Genomic DNA, 20030 nt, shown 5'->3' on the forward strand with positions numbered 1-20030 from the left:
TGAAACATTTTTACTGAAACAATTTAGTGAAATTGTTTTAAAAACTGGTTAGAAACTTTCCTAGTATAGACGGTGCTTCAAGGCTAGATGTTCTATGTGCTCTCAGTTCCCACTGAAGTCAGTTGAGGACACTCAGCACCTTACAGAGTTAAGGTTTCAGCAATGATTGGAAGAACCAGGACACTTTTGATTGCAAAGCTACCTATGATTTCCATTAAAATCCTGGGACTGATTGCTCTGGATGAATTATGAAAGCTAGAAACTCATCAGGATACAATGCTAGTTTAATTTCTTCTCCATTTATATTGATACCTATAATTTACTGAAAGGATCTTATGGTAATAACTAATTCAGCTATTGCTAAAATCAGGGGGAAAAAGGGTATAGTGGGCACACTTGTCCCTTAATTTTGCTTAAGATAAATTTCTTTATATTTTGTTAGGTGCTAAGAGGGCCTAAGTGAGGGGACCATCAAAAATCACTGTGCAAGGAGAAGCTTTTAAAAATGAGACAGAGCTACTAAATTCAGTTGATCTCTGGAGAGAAATTACAGCCACATATTTAGCACTTTCAGTACCCTGTAAATAAGCAAAAATAGCTCCATGTGACAAGAGCATATCCTCAACATTATTAGCTGAATGTTCTCTTCACCAAAACAAATACAATGGAACTCGTATATTTGTTAAAAGAATAAAGTCACTACATATTTCTACTGTTACTCCCATCTTAAAGGTAATATTTAGCTTGGCAAACACCATGTGTGTCTATTACTACTGTGACAGTGAAACCCACATAAACACCTATTGAAAAAGAAAACTATAAATGTTTGCACTTCACCAGTGTTTTCATACCATATCTCTGTTGCAGACAATTCAAACCTTCAGATACAAGATACCAAGCATTTTACATAACTGATATTACATTGCTAAATATTATCCATTTTTAACCAAACATAGGTGGTTTCTAATTAGAGGCAAGTAAATGGTATTGAACATCCAAAGCCTAAATTAATGTTAGTTAAAATTCATCAGCCAATCAAATGAAGGTTTATAGAAATAGTTTGGAAGAAAGGAAAACAGTCCAATAAAGATTAAAAAAATAAGCTACTCTATTACAAATTAAAAAGAAAGATACCAGTTTATCAAGTTGTCCTTGATTTTACTGAACATTTACATACACTGCCTGGTACGTACCATAGAAAAACTGCCAATAATGAATCCTTCAGAAATTAGTGTGAATTAAACATTTCACAAACCAGACAATGGCCAAAATTCTAACATGCTCTTTAACACATTCTTACCTTATCATTGGTGTCCAACACAATTGTGCTGTGCCTCCACTTTGTTAAAACAATTGGTTCTTGTAGCTTCCTGTCCAGACTCCTACTCTTAATTATTTCTCTTTGCTGCTGTGGTGAAGCATTATACTAAAGAAGAGAAAAATCACACTATCAACAGGGTCAAATTTATACTAACATAAAACCCAGATTATTCATCTGTATATTTTCCAACAGCACAATTTTTTATAACATCACTGATTCAGCCATGAAACTGCAAACAATAGCCTTTTTTTTTTAACCCTATGTCTTGAAAGCTAAATTGTCTGGTGCTGTTTTCTGCAGAGGTAAACAGGAACTAGCCTGATGTGATCGTGCATTGTACTGTCATCCAGGTTTGAGATTTCTGGTCCCAAATTCTTACTGCCTGCACCTGTAGGCACTGGGAATGCCACCAAAGCACTACAGTGTTATCAGCCACTCTTCAAAGTGGAACTAACATTGGATTTAGATCTTTACTATCCACACTGGGAAGTGTTAAGAGCACCACAAACAGTTGTATAAAAGGGGTGTGTCATGTCACCCTATTGTGATACCTCTGGATCAAGAACTATGATAACATCTGAGGGTGTACCGTCCAACCCTATTTGGCCAGAAAGCTGGTTCGTGGGGGGAAGAAAGGAGACACTGTAGGGTAGTCTATTCTGATAGAGAAATTCCTGTCTCCTAGTGGTGGTAATGCAATAACTTTTCTTCCTAGACCAGATTTATGCTACATTTAAACACAAAGAAGGATACATTTAAGAGTAAAAAGTTGCAATTTAGTTTAATATCCGACAGTATCCAAAGATGCATGACTTAGAGAAAGGCATGAAGTCTATAAACGGGGCCATGCATATTCTGTATAATACTAGCCCTAAATTTTGCAGCAAGACTATCATCTCTGGCATGGTAGCACTAAGTTATCAAGTGCACAGAAATTCATGTAGCATCCAAGTAAGTTAAAAAACATTCCAAACAAAGCTTTTTATTGAATATACAAAACAGCAAAGACAAATTTTAACAAAAATCTTGTCTGGGATTTCTTTCTGGGGTAATGCTAAAGTCGCAAAACCTGTGCTTTGGAACACACTGGACAACTACGATTGTACTTGTTGATTCATTACACAAGGGATTGTAATCCGCTGGGCAAGGCCTATGACAGAAGCAGGACACCAGAGTTATTAAAATGTAAAAAGGGGATGATGACACTAACCTCAATCGTAAAGTGCTTTAAGACCTACTGATGAAAAGTGTTATTTAAGAGCTAGGAATTATTATTCTCAAATTTGCCACTGACTCATTATGGTGACATATCGCAAGTCACAACCTCTTAATGCCTCAGTTTTTCCATGCATAAAATGGGAATAAGGCATACTGATACTTATGAAGCACTTAGAGATCTACTAATGAAAAGTTAGATGAATGTAATGAATTAACATCCTGAGCTGCACCACGCTCCAATAAAGGGTCAACACTGCTACTACCATGGCAGATACCATGTTTATGTTTGCAGCTTTTCATTTTATTGTATATAGGATTCATGCTTCAACAAAAGATGTAAAAAAAAAAACTGATTTTTCATGTCTTACTGAAATATTTCAACATGCATCATAGGAACGAATCACTCCAAATGGAGAACCTCATGCTAAAAAGAATAAAATTTGGTAACTGTGTCTACGACAGATTTATAAGTCTCCTATACTAGTAAGAATTATTTCAGATTGAGAACGCAGAGCCATATTTATGTATCATGGATTCAGTACACATTTGCATGACAATTGTAACAAGTACAGTAAAATAGTGAAGTGTGTGTGGCTCTCACAATTTGTTCCCCTGTCAAATCAGAGCTGAACGGTCAGCCATTTAGTCTTTCAAAAGTGTTTTTCCTCCATGTGTGCTGGAGTGCATCTAATCTCTTGGTTACTTCCTTACCAGGGAAATATCTACTTCGCAGCTATCTAGTCCACAGCAGCACTCTCACAATTCACAGTATATCAGCAGCTAAGCATTATTTAGAAACCTGGCCCATATTACAACTAAAAACTGAACTGTTTGCTATGGGACCATGCTTACAGTTAACTCAACTTCTAGGAAGCAAACAGTGTTCTCTAAAGCACTTAAAGCAATTTAAGGAATGTATAGGCTGAAAACGTATTAGCTATTTATTTCCTGCTACGGAAAAATGGGGTTACTACTTAATTTGGTAATATTATCCAGCATCATTGTGAATTTATGGCAGTCTGTGTATGCTTCTGTATTTGATGGTTTTATTTTTAATATGCTTTTAGAATACTGCACAAGTTCAGAGTCCAGGATAAGTGCTTTGAATTCCACTGAAATAAAAATTAAAATGTATTATTTTAAAATAAATGTTAAATTTGTAAAATATGCAGGGCCTAACTGTACATGATCTATAATTAAAGGCGCCACTGGTACCATCACAAACCATGAGGAGACTTTACTTAATAGGACAGACAAGTCCATGTTGAAGGAGAAGGAACCTGTAAGGCAATATAAAACCTAGGTTTCAAATGTTTCTGCCAAAAAAGCAGAAGACAGAGACAGAGTTCAGGTATGAAAGTCTGATGACAGCCTTGTTAACATTCAGTGACAATAAGCAGTGCTGCTTAGCAGCTTAAATACTTTGCATTGCTAATGTAAACAGTGTTAATATACCCTGTAAATTTTCTGAGAGAACATTTGCCATTTTTCTATTTTCTCACATTGCAGGTGTCAAATAAACATCTTTACACTTGAATGTTTAAAGATTGTTTTCATTTCCTCTTCATTGCACAATACACCTCAAAAATAGTGGAAACAATAAAATGAGGATAAAGCTGGTATATTTCTAGGCTAGAGATAAACCCTAGACTTTAAAAGTACAGGAAAACCATCTATTTACTTTAAGACTTATTGCTGTCAAGTCATTTTTCTGAATCTACTAACAGAAACAACGGTCTCCCATGTGACATGCTTTCAGGCAAGATTCTTTATTAATACTTAATGCTGCCTTCAGAAGTCATTTGACATAGTCTAGGCACTTCTGAAAAGTATGTTAATTTCTTCTCTATAAAAGTAAATGACTGGCTTTTTTCTTTTTTAAACATCCCAGCATAGAATGTATGTAGTTTACATGAATTCCATCACCAAATATATCAACCTCCTTCTTCTTGTTGTCTATACAGTTATGCTTATCGACCTGACCATTGTTAATTAGTCTTTGGAACTGGCAACAAGCAAGGATCATTTATAAGGTTAAAGTAGGCATGTCCAAGATTATGGATATTCTGTTGCTACTGATTAAGTGGGTTTTAGCCCATGAAAGCTTATGCCCAAATAAATTTGTTAGTCTCTGAGGTGCCACAAGGACTCCTCACTTTTGTTGGTACTCTGTAACCAGAGGACTAATACTTAAGAATGAGCTTGAAGGTTAAAGCTCATGTTTAGGGCATACAATAAATTGATCAACTCAGGAGGTTAAAAAAGTATCGTACTATCGTCCCCATTTATAACTAGATGATGAAGGGGGCTCCAAGCTTTTCACAGGGTGTAACATTCTTAATTGAGATTACTAAGATCACTATTGTCCCCTCCCAATCACAGTCACATTACATCACTGTGACAACTACAGCAATATATTTACATGAAAGAATTATGATCAAGTACCTTTACATTTTAATGCACTTCATCAACAAAAAACGAGAAGAGCCAGCACCCTGTGACAAGCCAGGTCTCTGAACCATCAGCAAGTGCTCCATGGACCAAAGTTTGGGAACCACTAGATAGCTATAGTATAGGTATTGTGACAAAGTTCCTCCTCCGCCTTGGTGGGTCCTGTGCTTATTGGTGGATTTGCTCGCCTCAGAGGTTCACAGCAGCCCTCAGTTTGGCCACTTTCGTGGCTCAAATCTGCCATTCACTCAGTTAGCCTCATCACTGGCCAGCATGGGGAAAAGGAAGAAGAAGAGCAATCCCCGCAGTCTCAGGCCAGGGACCTTCCCCTCTGGTGGAACCCACAGTCCAGGTCAACTCCTCCGGTATCAAGCAGGGAGTTGAGGGGATGGAGGAATGGGGGGAACCTGGGCCCGTCCTCTACTCCGGGTTCCAGCCCAGGGCCCTGTGGATTGCAGCTGTCTACAGTGGCTCCTCTAACAGCTACAACTCCCTGGGCTACTTCCCCATGGCCTCCTCCCAACACCTTCTTTATTCTCACCACAGGACCTTCCTCCTGACATCTGATAATGCTTGTACTTCTCAGCCTTCCAGTAGTACGCCTTCTCACTCTCAGCTTCTTGTGCCTCCTGCTCCCAGCTCCTCGCACGCACCACAAACTGAAGTGAGCTCTTTTTTAAACCCAGGTGCCCTGAATAGCCTGCCTGTCTTAATTGATTCTGGCAGTTTCTTGACTGGCTGCAGGTGTTCTAATCAGCCTGTCTGCCTTAATTGTTTCCAGAAAGTTCCTGATCGTTCTGGAACCTTCCCTGTTACCTTACCCAGGGAAACGGGACCTACTTAACGTGGGGCTAATGTATCTGCCGTCTGTCACTCTCCCGTAGCCATCTGGCCTGACCCTGTCACAAAAAGCATAATAGTTTTCTTAATTCTAAAGCTTTATATACTGCTTGCTGCAAGAAGTAGACTTGATGAACCAACTGATTTGGTAATGCAAATTCTGTGTGCTTATGCTACAATCAATTTGAGGCAGGTTCCACCCAAAACTGAAATCTTATGCCATTACATAAAAACCACCACAGAACACCATCTCAATTTATCCTACTTTTCGCCATCAGTTTCCCTACACCTTCATGGAGATAGTAAACACAATTTTCATGACTAGGTAGGAATTCTCAGTCTAACTACTGTATTGACATGGCCTTAATGTATATACCGTACAGAACTGCAGCAGCGCAGCTGTATCGATACAGTTCTCCAATCAGCATAAAAAAACCTCTGCGAGCAGCAGAAGCTATGTTGGTGGAAGAAGCTCTTACACCGGTGTAATTTTTGTGGCTCAGTGGGGTGGTTTATTCACACCCCCGAGTGACAAATTATGCTAGTGCAAGCTGTAGAGTAGACAAAGCCTAAAAGTAACCCGGCCTTATTTCTGTTCTGTTAATGAGGTACGGCTCAAGGCTGTGTTCTAGCCCATTTGTGCCTATTTGTAGCAGTTGTCCTCATTCTTATGTAGATGAGGCATCAGTCAGTTTCTCAAGTTTCGGGGAGAGCACTGGTTCCTCTTTCTAGGTCAGAAAGTCTTTCCTCCTAAGGACATCTATAATCAGATGAAAAGGAACTGGACAGAGCTTCATTGGAAGAATGGGGACAGAGTATGCAACAAGGTTTTCTACATGGCCTGCCTCTGAAGGTCTGAGAGAGTGAGGGATCGTTTTCCAGGATAGGTTGTAGATCAAACTACAATACCCACCTGGGGAAGTGAGGAAACAGACTGACAGACAGACGGGTACCCAGAAATCACCTACTACAGGACAGGCCCAACAAGGAAAATAACAGACCACCACTGGTCATCACGTATAGCCCCCAGCTAAAACCTCTCCAGCACATCAACGATCTGCAACCTATCCTGGAAAACAATCCCTCACTCTCCCAGACCTTGGGAGGCAGGCCAGCCCTCGCTTACAGACAGCCCCTCAACCTCAAGCAAATACTCACCAGCAATTATACACCACACCACAGAAACACTAACCCATGAACCAATCCCTGTAGCATACCTCATTGCCTACTCTGTCGCCATATCTACTCTAGTGACACCATCAGAGGGCCCAACCACATCTGACACACAATCAGAGGCTCATTCACCTGCACATCTACTAACGTTATATATGCCATCATGTGCCAGCAATGCCCCTCTGCCATATACACTGGCCAAACTGGACAGTCCCTACGTAAATGAATAAATGGACACAAATCGGACATCAGGAATGGTAACATACAAAAGCCAGTCGGAGAACACTTCAATCCTCCTGGACATTCTATAACAGATTTGAAAGTAGCTACACTTGAACAAAAAAACTTCAGAAACAGACTTCAAACAGAAACAGGAGAACTAAAATTCATTTGCAAATTTAACACCATTAATTTGGGCTTGAATAGGGACTGGGAGTGGCTGGCTCATTACAAAAGCAGCTTTGCCTCTTCTGGAATTGACACCTCCTCATCTGCTATGGGGAGTGGACTACCTCCACCCTGATCATATTGGCTCTGTCAACAATGGTTTTCCACTTGTGAGGTAACTCCCTTCTTTTCATGTGTCAGTATATTTATGTCCGCATTTGTAATTTTTCACTCCCACTTCTTCAGATGCATGGTTTTTTTACCCACGAAAGCTTATGCTCAAATAAATCTGTTAGTGTTTAAGGTGCCACCGGACTCCTTGTTGTTTTTGTGGATACAGACTAACTCGGCTACCCCCTGATATTTGAGATTCCAGTTTTTCCCACTGTCCCACAAAAAAAGACAATTTTCTGACTTGCAGAGATCTACTGCTGTTAAAAGTGAGATCACCACATCAACAGTCTCTGAATCCAAATTCTTAAGTGACTTCCACCAGTTCACTGGTGTGACTTTCCTTAAAACATCATCAGCAAACATATTTCTTGAATGGTTCTTCTTCCCAAACTGGGTCTCTTTTACAGCCTGCTGCCATTACAGGTTTTCCCTTCTAGTGAGAGAATGGTATGGTAGATCTCAAATCAATGAACGCTACACTCGGAAAGACCTCAAGACTTCTGGAATATGCTGTTCAAACAGTTTCACTTTTCTTTCTACTGCCTGTCCCTTCCTTCTCACATTTATCTCCAGACTTCTTCTCCTTGTCCAGATCTATTCCGTCCCCAACAGTCTTCTATTCATTGAACTTTTTGAAACTTTACAATTTTAGAGAGAGGTAAAGGATTGACTCTATGTACACACATTTGCAGAGGGACAATAGGGTTGAGGTCTGTTATTTCTCATCTCTATATATTATTTATTTTAAAACATGTCTGCTGTTAACAAGCATGTTATCTCTGGAGACACAAATCCACAGTTTGAGAACTGCACTAAGCATCTGTGATGGTATCTTCTAGACTAAGCTACTATTTTTAAGCTCTAGATATGATTTTTGCAAAAATTTCTTGTTTTCATTAGCTAAACTATAAACGGTTACTGTTTTTGCAGCTATTTCAATACACTGACACAAACAATTAAAATTGTTTAATTGGAAAGGTGTATATTATACCATTTCTTGATCTCCTCATATTCTTACCATTTTTAATTTTGCATGTTATTTTCTTAATGTTACTTGCACTTTGTTCTGCTTTTACATTTTTCAATTTTAAGTTGTGTGTAGTAGACAGGACTTAGCATTCATTTGGCAGTACTGTGGCCTCTGAGACAGATGAACACACGTCTGAGTTTCAAAACTAAGATTTGGACTCATATCTAATGCTGACAGAGCAAAGCTAAGAAGTGAATAATGGACTGTTGGTCTAATAAGGTATCAAAAACTGAGGTCCTTTCCTGGTGACTCTGCTGTGTGTGGTGGGGGATGGAGGAAATTGATGCTGTGTTAATTTCTTGACAAAAGGAAGACTATAACCCAGTTTTTATGGTCAATATTCATACTTTTAAATTGTCTAAATATCAAAAACTGTGTTAGCTCAATGTTTAGAGACTAGAGTGATGGAAAGACCTAGGAGAGTCTCTAACGCACAATAGATCTTTTCCTTCACTCCTGTTTCACTTATTTTGTTATTCTCTCTCATTTTTGCTTTCTTTGACCTTAGTCTATGTTTCTTAACTTATTTTTATTTTAATTGCTTCATTTGAGGGATATAGGACTCAGAGCTGGTCAAGACAGATCAAACAGTGGTCTGATTTTGTATGATAACTATGTTCCTACGCCTGTGCGGAATGAAAGACTGGGAATGCATGTTGGAAATATGTCTGTTAGTCTCAACGTCCCCTTAACTTCTACTTGATGGGGAAAGAATTGCAGCACAGTCTCAAAATTATTTATTCAGTATTTTGTAGATAGATAAAAGGAAACACTGTTAAACAATTTCTTAGACAGCTAGTACGTGTCACTCCAGACTTTACATTTTTTCCTTTATAAATTGTGCCTGATGTTCTCACAATTAAAATTAAGTATTTTTAAACACACAACTCTTCATCTGGATTTTAAGCATATGCAACATTTTTCCCTACACACCATTTTAATTCCCGTATCACGGCTATAAGATCCTGAAGTGGTGTATGGCAGAGGAGGGTTGAGGTTCCAGTCTCAACATGATTTGGATATATATACTGGATGGATTAAGTGTGGAGGAGAAAACAAAAGCTAACTGTCACAAAGAAGAAAATATTAGGCTGTCAAGCGATTAAAAATATTAATCACGATTAATCGCACAATTTAAAAAATAAATTGTGATTAATCACACTGTTAATAAAATACCGTTTATTTAACTATTTTTGGATGTTTTCTACATTTTCAAATACATTGATTTCAATTACAACACAGAATACAAAGTGTACAGTGCTCACTTTATATTTATTTTTTATTACAAGTATTTGCACTGTAATAAAAATAGTATTTTTCAATTCACTTAATACAAGTACTGCAGTGCAATCTCTATCATGAAAGTTGAACTTACAGATGAAGCATTATGTACAAAAAATCTGCTTTAAAAAAAAAATGTAAAACTTCAGAGCCTGCAAGTCCACTGAGTCCTACTTCTTGTTCAGCCAATTGCTCAGACAAACAAGTTTGCTTACATTTGCAGGAGATAATGCTGCCCGCTTCTTGTTTACAATGTCATCTGAAAGTAAGAACAGGCATTTGCATGGCACCTTTGTAGCCAGCACTGCAAGGTATTTATGTGCCAGATGTGCGAAAGATTCATATGTCCCTTCACGCTTTAACCATTCCAGGGGACATGCATGCATGCTGATGATGGGTTCTGCTTGATAACAATGCAAAGCAGTGTGGAGGAACATGTTCATTTTCATCATGTGAGTCAGATGCCACCAGCAGAAGGTTGATATTCTTTTTTGGGGGGTTGGGTTGTGTAGTTTCTGCACTGGAGTGTAGCTCCACATCTCGTCCCTTTCAGATTTTGTACGGCACTTCAGATTCTTAAACCTTGGGTCGAGTGCGATAGCTATCTTTAGAAATCTCACACTGCTACCTTCTTTGTGTTTTGTCAAATCTGCAGTGAAAGTTTTCTTAAAATGAACATGTGCTATTACATGAAATATATGGCAACGTGTGGGTAAAACAGAGGAGGGGACATACAATTCTCCTCCAAGGAGTTCAGTCACAAATTTAATTAACGCATTTTTTTTTAAATGAGCATCATCGGCATGGAAGCATGTCCTCTGGAATGGTGGCCAAAGCATGAAGTGCCATGTATTTTTCCCAGTATTTTTATCTCCCCAATGTGTGTTTGAATTTTCTTCCAAAGTGGTATATTCATAGCAGTGTCCAGTATCCAACATACATCATGAAGATTTTAAATTTTTAATCTTAGATTAGCATCTTTCACAGTTAACTCCTTCCAGACTCTTTTTGATGATTTTTGGTTCCAGTGATATGCAGTTGCTCTAAAGGATTTGTAATAATTTACCAAAAATGATTATAGATGAGAGAACTGGTTTATATGTTTTTTTTTTTTTAAAAGATCATGTTCAGGTGGATGTAGGACCCCACAGCTTCAGTACTATGCCTTTTCAGTTGTAAAACAGCCAAAATTCTCCTAAAGTCTTTTCTTCTCCCACTCCTGACCGTTAAGAGAAAAATCTTTTTCCTGAAACAGATCCTCAGTCTGTATTATGTTTTCCAATCCTTTACTTCCTGGGTAAATTTTGAACCAACTTCTAATAAATCGGAGTTTTTCCAGATATGAGGCTTCAATTATACTCCTGCCTTTACTCACAAATCTCTGTTAGTCACTGTAAGTTATAGGTTGGGTAGTCTTAAGATCTTTTGTGGAAAACTGGTACACTAAATGACTTCTAGAATTTCAAGCTGTTATTTTAAAAGTACACAGGGCACTGGGTTATGGCGCAAGATCAATTATTCATTTGTTTACACCAAGTTAACATTTGGTAAGTTTTGGCAATTTCATACTCATTTACCATTACGCATTCTTTTAAAAGACAGGTTTCAGAGTAACAGCCATGTTAGTCTGTATTCGCAAAAAGAAAGGGAGTACTTGTGGCACCTTAGAGACTAACCAATTTATTTGAGCATAAGCTTCCGTGAGCTGTAGCTCACGAAAGCTTATGCTCAAATAAATTGGTCAGTCTCTAAGGTGCCACAAGTACTCCTTTTCTTTTAAAAGATTACATAGTTAGGAAATAATTTTAAACAGAGACTGCTTTAATTAATTAATTCTTTCCATTATGGTAGCACCTACGGCATCCTTATGCTAGTCCTTACAAACACAGTGAAAAGACCATCTTTGCTTTAAGAACTTAGAGTCTTAAGTAGTGATGAGACAACAGGTGGATACAGTCAAACAAGGGAAGCACGTGTTAACAATGAGGCAATTATGTGTTTTCATTTTGGCTACATCTACACTTGGAGCTGGGAATATGATTTCCAGACACAGCAGACATACTCGTGGTAGCTCTCATCAAACTAGCACACTAAAAATAGTAGTGTAGCCACAGTAGTACAGACAGCAGCACAGGCTAGCCACACTACCCACAGGGTCAAGGTAGGTTTGTATTTGGGGCGACTAGCCTGTGCGGCCACTCGCACTACCGCTATACTACTACTTAATGAGAGCTATTATGAGTATGTCTATTCAATCTGGGAATCACCCCCACCCCAACTCCAAGTGTAAACATAGCCTCTGTGTAGTTACAACAACTAGTACAATCAGGCCCTGATCCTTGATTGGGACCTCTAAACGACTGCATTACAAAACACACAGCACCTTGAGACACCGCCTTTCTCTACACTTCTTTAGGTAAATTTCTATTGGGTTGGCACTGTGAACTGTAGTTCTTGGATTAGAGCCAACAGTATCAATTATTTGTATGGTTCAGATCTGAAACTGAATTAGTGTGCAAGATAGAACCATTCCACTCTGTCAAAAACACTCTGCATTAAGAATAGTGACAGCATGCCAGAAACTCATCTTTCACTTCCTGGATTAAATTTATATTATACAAACTGACTGCTCAAAGTGTTTTTGATAAAAGCAATTTGTTCAAGCGTATAAGACTGCTAATCACTGGACTGAAGCAGTTGGTCAGTATCTATGTAATTTTTAAACTGTATTCATTAAGGATAGCCTGGTAGGTCTCTGGCTGCCACAAAATTTGGATTAGAGAATTACAGAAAAGTCTCCCTAACACATTGTGTGCAGATTACAGGAGAATTCCATTTAACTCATTAGTAATTTAGATGTCAGTATATTTTCACAGGCTTAATGAAGTTCTGTTAGAAAACTATCTTCCTAGTCATTTCCCACTTTGCTCAGGTCTCTCTTTCTTGGTCTGCTAGTACTGGTATTGCAACTTGTTTTAAAAGCTAGTTCATAGTTTCTCTCAAGGGCCTCTGATGAATATCACTGTCTATAGAGCGGAGTTTAAAAAGTGAACACAATACTACTACTCATAAAAAATACTTTGAAAACCCTGCCTCTATAACATGAATGCCAATGATAATGTGCAGCACTACTTGAAAAATATGGTTAGGCACAGAGGTAAGATTGTCTCTTGAATTTTTAACATCATTATACTGAATTATTTCTGATGTCACATCCTTCATGATCATGAGTTTGTCTTCACAGAAAAAAACAAACAAGAAATGTCAAGAATAATTAAACATGGGGCATTAGCCACTGTTGAAAGAATACATCTGTTGTGAAGAACTCTCACCACAGATTCCTGAACGTTTATTGAAAGAACAACCCGTTGTCACAATACTTTTGTTCGTTACCTTTGGCAGTTCCCATTCTGATCGTGATCCATCAGCACTGTAGTAATATGGTCTACCTTGTTCATCTACATGTTTTATCCACTGTAGAAATAAATGTGACAATAGGAAGTTTAATAACAGTGACAGAAAAACTGATATCACAACACATCTTAGTTACTTTGCATTCAAGCTTGAAGACAACTTGCAAATAATAAAACTCCATTTACTTCAGAAATGTACCAACTGTGCACCCTTTTCAATAGGCAAAACTAAAAAGCAATGAGAAAGTAATTTTTATGTGCTCTTTTTTATTTCCAGGTCACATTCACTCTCAACACCTCTATTGTAACTCCCTAGAAAGTATAACCCTGTGATGTCACAGCATCAAGATAAACAGATTTTTTTTAAAGTACAGTACACTGCACTCTTTTCAACGTGAAAGGGTTAAATTTAAAAGTCTTTGAGAAGATAATACAGAAATGTATATAGAAGTCCTGCCACTTATCTGATCAAGCTCCATTAGGTTCCTGGTACGGCTAAGAGGCAAGTTGTAATAAGGGCCCATTTTAGAGAGATTATTGTACAAACTTATTATTGTTCTAAACCTTTAATTATTTCGTAAGAGTACTGACAAGTAATTGCTTCGGATCTTGTTCCAGGGGACAAGCAGTCCGCAGACCCAACATCCATAACAGTGCATGCTCACAATTTCACTGTGAAGGAAGAGCTCTTAAGGGCAAAGTTCTTTGTATCAGGCCCTGATCCTAGAACAAGATACAAAGGCAGGCCTTTGAAGCCAGGCAGAGTCCCTCAGAAAACACTGGGACTTCACACAGATACCCTTACAATAAATTCTTTGAGTCAGGAAATGTATTTTACTGTAAAGCATAAAGTAAATTTATAATGCTTTACAACATATTATAGCAGAGTGACACATTCTGCAGAGCCTGTGGGGCAGTTTAAAGAGAGGAAAAGCTCTGGTAGTAGTGAAATTCTGAAGTTTTTTCTGAAGTAAATTAAATTTATGACTTATTTGCAGGTCAGCTTTGAGAAACTGAAGCATTAAACATGACAATTCATATCTCCTTAAAAGTACACCAGCTAAAACTCACAAAATTCAAGCCTTTACTAAAAATCTATTGCAATTTAAATTCTGCATCTTAAAAACTATTTTAGTATACAACATATTCCAGCACCATATCCATTTCAGTTACATGAAATTCATAATTGTTTCAAATAATTATTTTAAAAATAATAAAGAGCAGCGCTAACATGAACACAAACCAAAATGATTAAATACTGTTTTACAAAATAGGGGGGTTATTCCTATTTTACAAATCAGGAAACTGTTATCGTGACTTGCCCAAAGTCGAAGTTAGTCAATGGCAGAAATTAGAACAGAACCCAAGTCTCCTGATACTGCTGTGATCTAGTCACTAGATTTTGCTGCTTCCCAAAGGAAGATTTAACAAGGTTATGAAAAGCAAAAGCAAAAAGTAAAGCAACTATATGTTCAGCAGGAAACAGACCCACGGAGAGTACTATATTATCAACCCTACACAGCACCATCAAAAGAAGGGTTTCTGAAAGACAGAAAGAAGAACATTAGAATGGTAAGGAATACGTTTCCTATAACATCACAAAGAGGACAGAAATATAAAGAATTGTGCAATATACATTTTTGTTTGAATTGGAGCTGATGCCCCAAATCTCACACTGAATTAGCATTAGGAAAACTCTCTCCATGGAATATCAATATCACATACATCAGAGCAAATTGTTAGTTCAGTTGCCAAAGTTGTGGACGTTTAAGAACAAAGGAAGCCAGCACTGAGGAAAGATTTTCACCACTGAAAATGAAATCTGTATATTCTTACAACTAAATTTACTGAAAAGATTCTGCCAATTTAGAATATATGTGATGAGAAGAAAGGAGAATGTACCTTTTCATTAGTATAGTCATTGGTATATAAGGTTTGACCATGTTCATCCAATTCTTCTGACCAACCTTTTGGAGGAGAACCATACTGACTATCTGACTGGCTGTAACAAGAACTGTAGTCGTTTTCTTCAGATGAAATAAGCTACAAGTAGTCAAACATACAAGCAAGTTTTAAGAATGAATATAGTTCAAAATCTGAAAGATCAAAGTTTACTTGGCTAGAAATAGGTTTTAAAATGTAGAAATAATTTGAAGGGTGTTTCCACTTTTATTTAATACCGTTAAGCCAGAAAATGTGTTTAGAAACTTGCCTGATTATCACTAACTAGTTCAAAGACTTTGAATTTGAAAGAGCTAGATGACATTATAGAACAATGCTAGTATTCCCTGACATCAAACATCCACTCACCAAATTATTTTGGCATGTGTCACGTAACAAAGCAGCTTCAATTTAATTCATTTTCACAAGTTCCTGGTCAGTAAAGGCACCTGAATTTTATTAACATACTTCTATTTGACATTACTGGGCTGATCCAATGGTTTAACTGCTAGCAATCCACACAGTCACGCATAAGACCTAGTGGGAGCAGACACCAGCTATTTATATCAAAATCTTACTCCTAAACTCAATGTATCAAACCCCAGGAATAACCTGAAGTCCCAGCTGTACCTGCGCTAGGTCTCAGAACCCTCTCACTGAACAGTTGGGCACATGCAATTGAACCTAGGGTGCTCCAAATTTCCACTGGCATTCCCTGCCTCCCACCCCCACCCCAAAACTGTTGCATACCACAGTGAAAAATTCAAAGGGTAAGTGCTATGCCAGGAGCAGCCAGACAGCTGAGCACCAATATCTTTAAAATATAAGAAAAGGATCATTATGTGCAGGAGAGGTAAAAAATAGAGGACTTGGGAGGTCAATGATCAGGACATTCAGGGCATGTGGAAGAATATTTGAGCAGGCATCTCTAACTAGATCTGTCCTCCATTTACTTTTTCCATGTGATAGGGTATTCCCAAGTCAGATGTGCCATACACCAAAAACTCCAGCATCCATCTTATCTATGACAATATAAAGAATACTGTCCCAGTATTCTAATTAAAAAAAAAATCTTGTCTCTAGGGAAATCAAGTGTAGATTCCTTTTTAGATTCTCTAGCTCCCACGGCTGGTAACAGTTTAGACTGCTTCACTCTTCATAGGAGGGGGCACATCCAGGGTTGCCAGGTGTCCGGTTTTCGACTGGAACACCCGGTCAAAAAGGGACCCTGGCGGCTGCGGTTAGCTGCGCTGACCGGACCATTAGACGTCCAGCCGGCGGTGCTGTGGGTCTAAAGCAGGCTAGTCCCTACCTATCCTGGCACTGTGGTGCGCCCCAGAGGCCAGCAGGTCCAGCTCCTAAGTTGGGGGGGGCCCCCCACAGGGCTCTGCACGCTGTCCCCACCCTGAGCGCCAGCTCCACTCTCCCACTGGGTGGGGAGGGGAAGCAGCACACAGAGCCTCCTGGCCCCCTCTCTCACTCTTGCCTAGAAGCTGGACCTGCTGGCTGCTTCCAGGGCACAGAGCGAAGCCAGGATAGGCAGTGATTGCCTGACTTAGGCCCACTGTGCCAATGACCGGGAGCCGTGCAAAGTAAGCCTCTGTTACAACCCCAAGCCACAACCCCCAGCCCTGAGCCCCCTCCTGCACTCCAAGCCCCTCATCCCCAAGACCACTTACAGCCTGGACACCCAGCTAGAGCTCTCACCCCCTCCCACATCCCAACCTCCTGCCCCACCCCAGAGCCCATACCCCCTCCTGTACCCTAACTCCCTGCCTCAACCCGCAGCCCCCTCCTGCACACCAAAACCCTTGACCCCCTCCTGTACCCCAAATCCCTCATCCCCAGCCCCACCTCAGAGCCTGCACCCCCACCCGGAGCCCTCTCCTGCACCCTGAACCCCTCATTACTGGTCCCACGCCAGAGTCCGCACCCTCAGGTAGAGCCCTCACCCACTCCCGCACTCCTACTGCCTGACCCAGCCTGGTGAAAGTGAGTGAGGGTGCGGGGGGGGGGGGGGAGCAAACCACCAAGGAAGTGGGAATGTATTGAGCAGGGGGTGCAGTCTCGAGGTGGTCCTAGGGTGTTTGGTTTTGTGCAATTAGAAAGTTGGCAACCCTAAGCACATCACGTTACTCGACAACCCTGACAGTTAACACATAGCCATAACAGGTTCTAAAGGGAATGGCTCCTCAGCTAGAAAGATGGGGGCCATGATACAAGGTTTTGAGAGTAGGAAATCTGTAAAGCAGGAGGAAAATGGCAGATCTTCAGCTTTTCTAGCAATACAAAACAAGAAATTAGTTTCCTAATATTTATATCTTTTAAAACAATATTAGTAATGTTGGTGCACCTGAGTTTTGTTATACCCAAAAGACCTATTTAGTTTCTTGGAGAGGGAGGTCATAGTGACTTTTCCTAAACAAGCATATCTACTTCTGCTGCATAGCTTCTCTCATTCCATTTCTCATGAGCTAATGCCTCCTACCTGTGGAATTTGGAAGCAGTCCAATATTGTTGCTGGAGGCTCCAGGACTAAACTCTGTCCTTCAACTTCAGGCCACCAGATTCTCTGCCTTTGGCAGTGGTACAAGTTGATAGTTCAATTTCTCCCAACAATTGTGTTTCAAAATCTTAAAGTTTCAACTAATCAAAAGTGAATTAAAATAATTCTCGCTCTCTCCTTCCCACCACAGGGGTCGGGTACATGACAGTGTGGTGGTTTCTGCCACTGCCGTGCCTCCCTGCCAGACTCCTCTGTCCCCATTAAGGTATGACAGAGCTGTCCTGCAAACACCTGGATTAAATCTGTGTTCCCTACACAAGGCAGCACTCAGGCTCTACCAAGGGTGAATTATGGCTAAAAAAGCAAATCTATTTCCTTCTCTGCAGTTTTTCTTTGATGTGTGCGTGTACTCCAAAAGGAAGTACAAGACTAATGTATAATTTTACATGACATGGCTTCAGTATTTGCATGAGCTAGCTTCCCAAGTCAACCAAAATAGATGAGCCCTCTACAGAGTCCCTTCTGGATGCTAAAAAACAAAGCATGAAAAACCTATAGATTATAAAGGATGCCTACCCCAAAAGAGAAAAGACCCGCACATTACACATAAACTTAACATAACATTACTTATGTGTGGAGTTTGTAAATCACTTAAGGCTGAAAAGCCTTCAGGTATGTTTTGTCTGTCAGTTATAGTCCATCCTTAGTTCTGAATATCAAGAGCTGCACTGACAAGATCTGACAGTTAAGAAATACTAGTGATAGGCCAAACCTCATAAAGCCTTAAATACGCTGGTATCAGTAGAACGAAAATAGAGGACTGAGCGCTCTTTAGACTTTTCAGATAACAGAGTGTCTTGGCAAATAATTTAGTGCATTTATGTTCTGCTTTTGCCAAGCAGTTACTACTACCACTATGCCACTGTGGAAATACCATACAGTTAAATCCCAGCAGAATACCTGTGAATGGAAGAACTCTGCTAAAACAAAGTCTCATCTATTCTACAATACAAATTCTGCCCCCAAGTTGCATTCCAGTTAGGTGTAAGTGTAACTATATAAAAGTTATCATCCTTAAAGATCACAGAGGCAAACTGATCTCAACTGAAATATATCTTCTTCACATTTACCATGCAAAATCTTACACATGACAAAGGAATTTAGGTGGTACAGGTCTAAACTTTAATGCTATTCCTGTTTTGTGATTAGAAAATAAATCAAGTGAAGACATTTTAAATATTCTTTTATCTGGCAGAAGCAGTTGAAGAAGTTTAAGCAAGTCTGGGCCCAGAACTGTACAAGAGACCTCCAACTCCAGGAATAACTAGGCTTCATGAGAACCCACCTCTCCCTCCAGCTGTGTGGGCTTGGAGAAAGGAAGAGAGAAACTGCGGGGGAGCCAGACAGAGACTTAAAGGTAGCTGCAGAAGCAGGTGAAGCAGGAGCTATAAAACAATAATGATAGATTGCTTTCTCCAGTTTTCACTCTTAATATTCTCATATTCTCTCTCCTGTGCTGACAGGCTGTTTGCTCCAAACCCTCCTGTGTGCTCCCTCAGTCTCTTCACCACAGCCCCATTCCATCTGCCTTCCATGCCCCCCTCCTTCCTTCCCGCCTTATATCCTTACCATCCTCTCTTTTTGTGTGTGTCTTTTGAGCTATTCCCCTTGCTAAATTGGAGTTACAAAATTAAAAACATTGTACCACCAACCCCCATCCCACACAAAACTAATGGCACTAACATAACAATTGCAAAGCATTCTTTCATTCCTTTCCCCAACCTTTCATCTTCTTTGTCTATTTAGACCGTAACCTCTATTTGTACAATGCTCAATGGGATCCTGTTCTGAGTTGGCTCCAAGCCACTGTTCTAATACAAATAAATAATAAATACCATAGTGAAATAAATAACCTTGTGAAAGAATGAATGGCTTATTCAGTTTGTTCAATTTTTGTTACAATTATACAGTTGTTTTGCTAAAACCAAAGGACCCACTGGATAATTCGAGATCAACCTTAAAAAGGAACAAATCAAATGTTTGGTATCAAACCAACTACATTTTGACAGGAAAGGTGGTTTTTTGAACCAATCTCACTTTCCTACCAACTACCTTGAGAAAGTTCACTCACTTCTAGAATTGTATGCTTTCAAGTCATAGCTATTCGCTTCACACAGAATTACAGGTGTTCTTAAAAGAGAACATACAAAGTCACCTTCTCAATTCCAGTTTTTCTCTCTCAAAATTAAAAAAATTGGCCTATGCAACTTTGAACATTCCTGATGACACAAAATT

General features: G+C 39.3%; 1 protein-coding gene across 8 annotated transcripts in view; it reads right to left on the reverse strand.

Annotated features, from left to right (window-relative positions):
• ARHGAP12 (Rho GTPase activating protein 12) overlaps positions 1-20030 on the reverse strand; it is a 142138-nt gene that overhangs the window by 40323 nt on the left and 81785 nt on the right. For 5 of the 8 annotated variants that reach the window (XM_048837741.2, XM_048837740.2, XM_048837739.2 and 2 more), the window contains exons 4-6: positions 15191-15331; positions 13269-13349; positions 1301-1426 (exon numbers count right to left, since the gene is read on the reverse strand). In XM_048837741.2, the coding sequence (XP_048693698.1) occupies positions 1301-1426; positions 13269-13349; positions 15191-15331 (348 nt within the window). The remainder of the gene's footprint in view (positions 1-1300; positions 1427-13268; positions 13350-15190; positions 15332-20030) is intronic. The other 3 variants (XM_048837746.2, XM_048837745.2, XM_048837742.2) reach the window with 1 other exon arrangement.

This window comes from Caretta caretta, chromosome 2, assembly GCF_965140235.1.
Source record: "Caretta caretta isolate rCarCar2 chromosome 2, rCarCar1.hap1, whole genome shotgun sequence".
Lineage (NCBI taxonomy): Eukaryota > Metazoa > Chordata > Testudines > Cheloniidae > Caretta > Caretta caretta.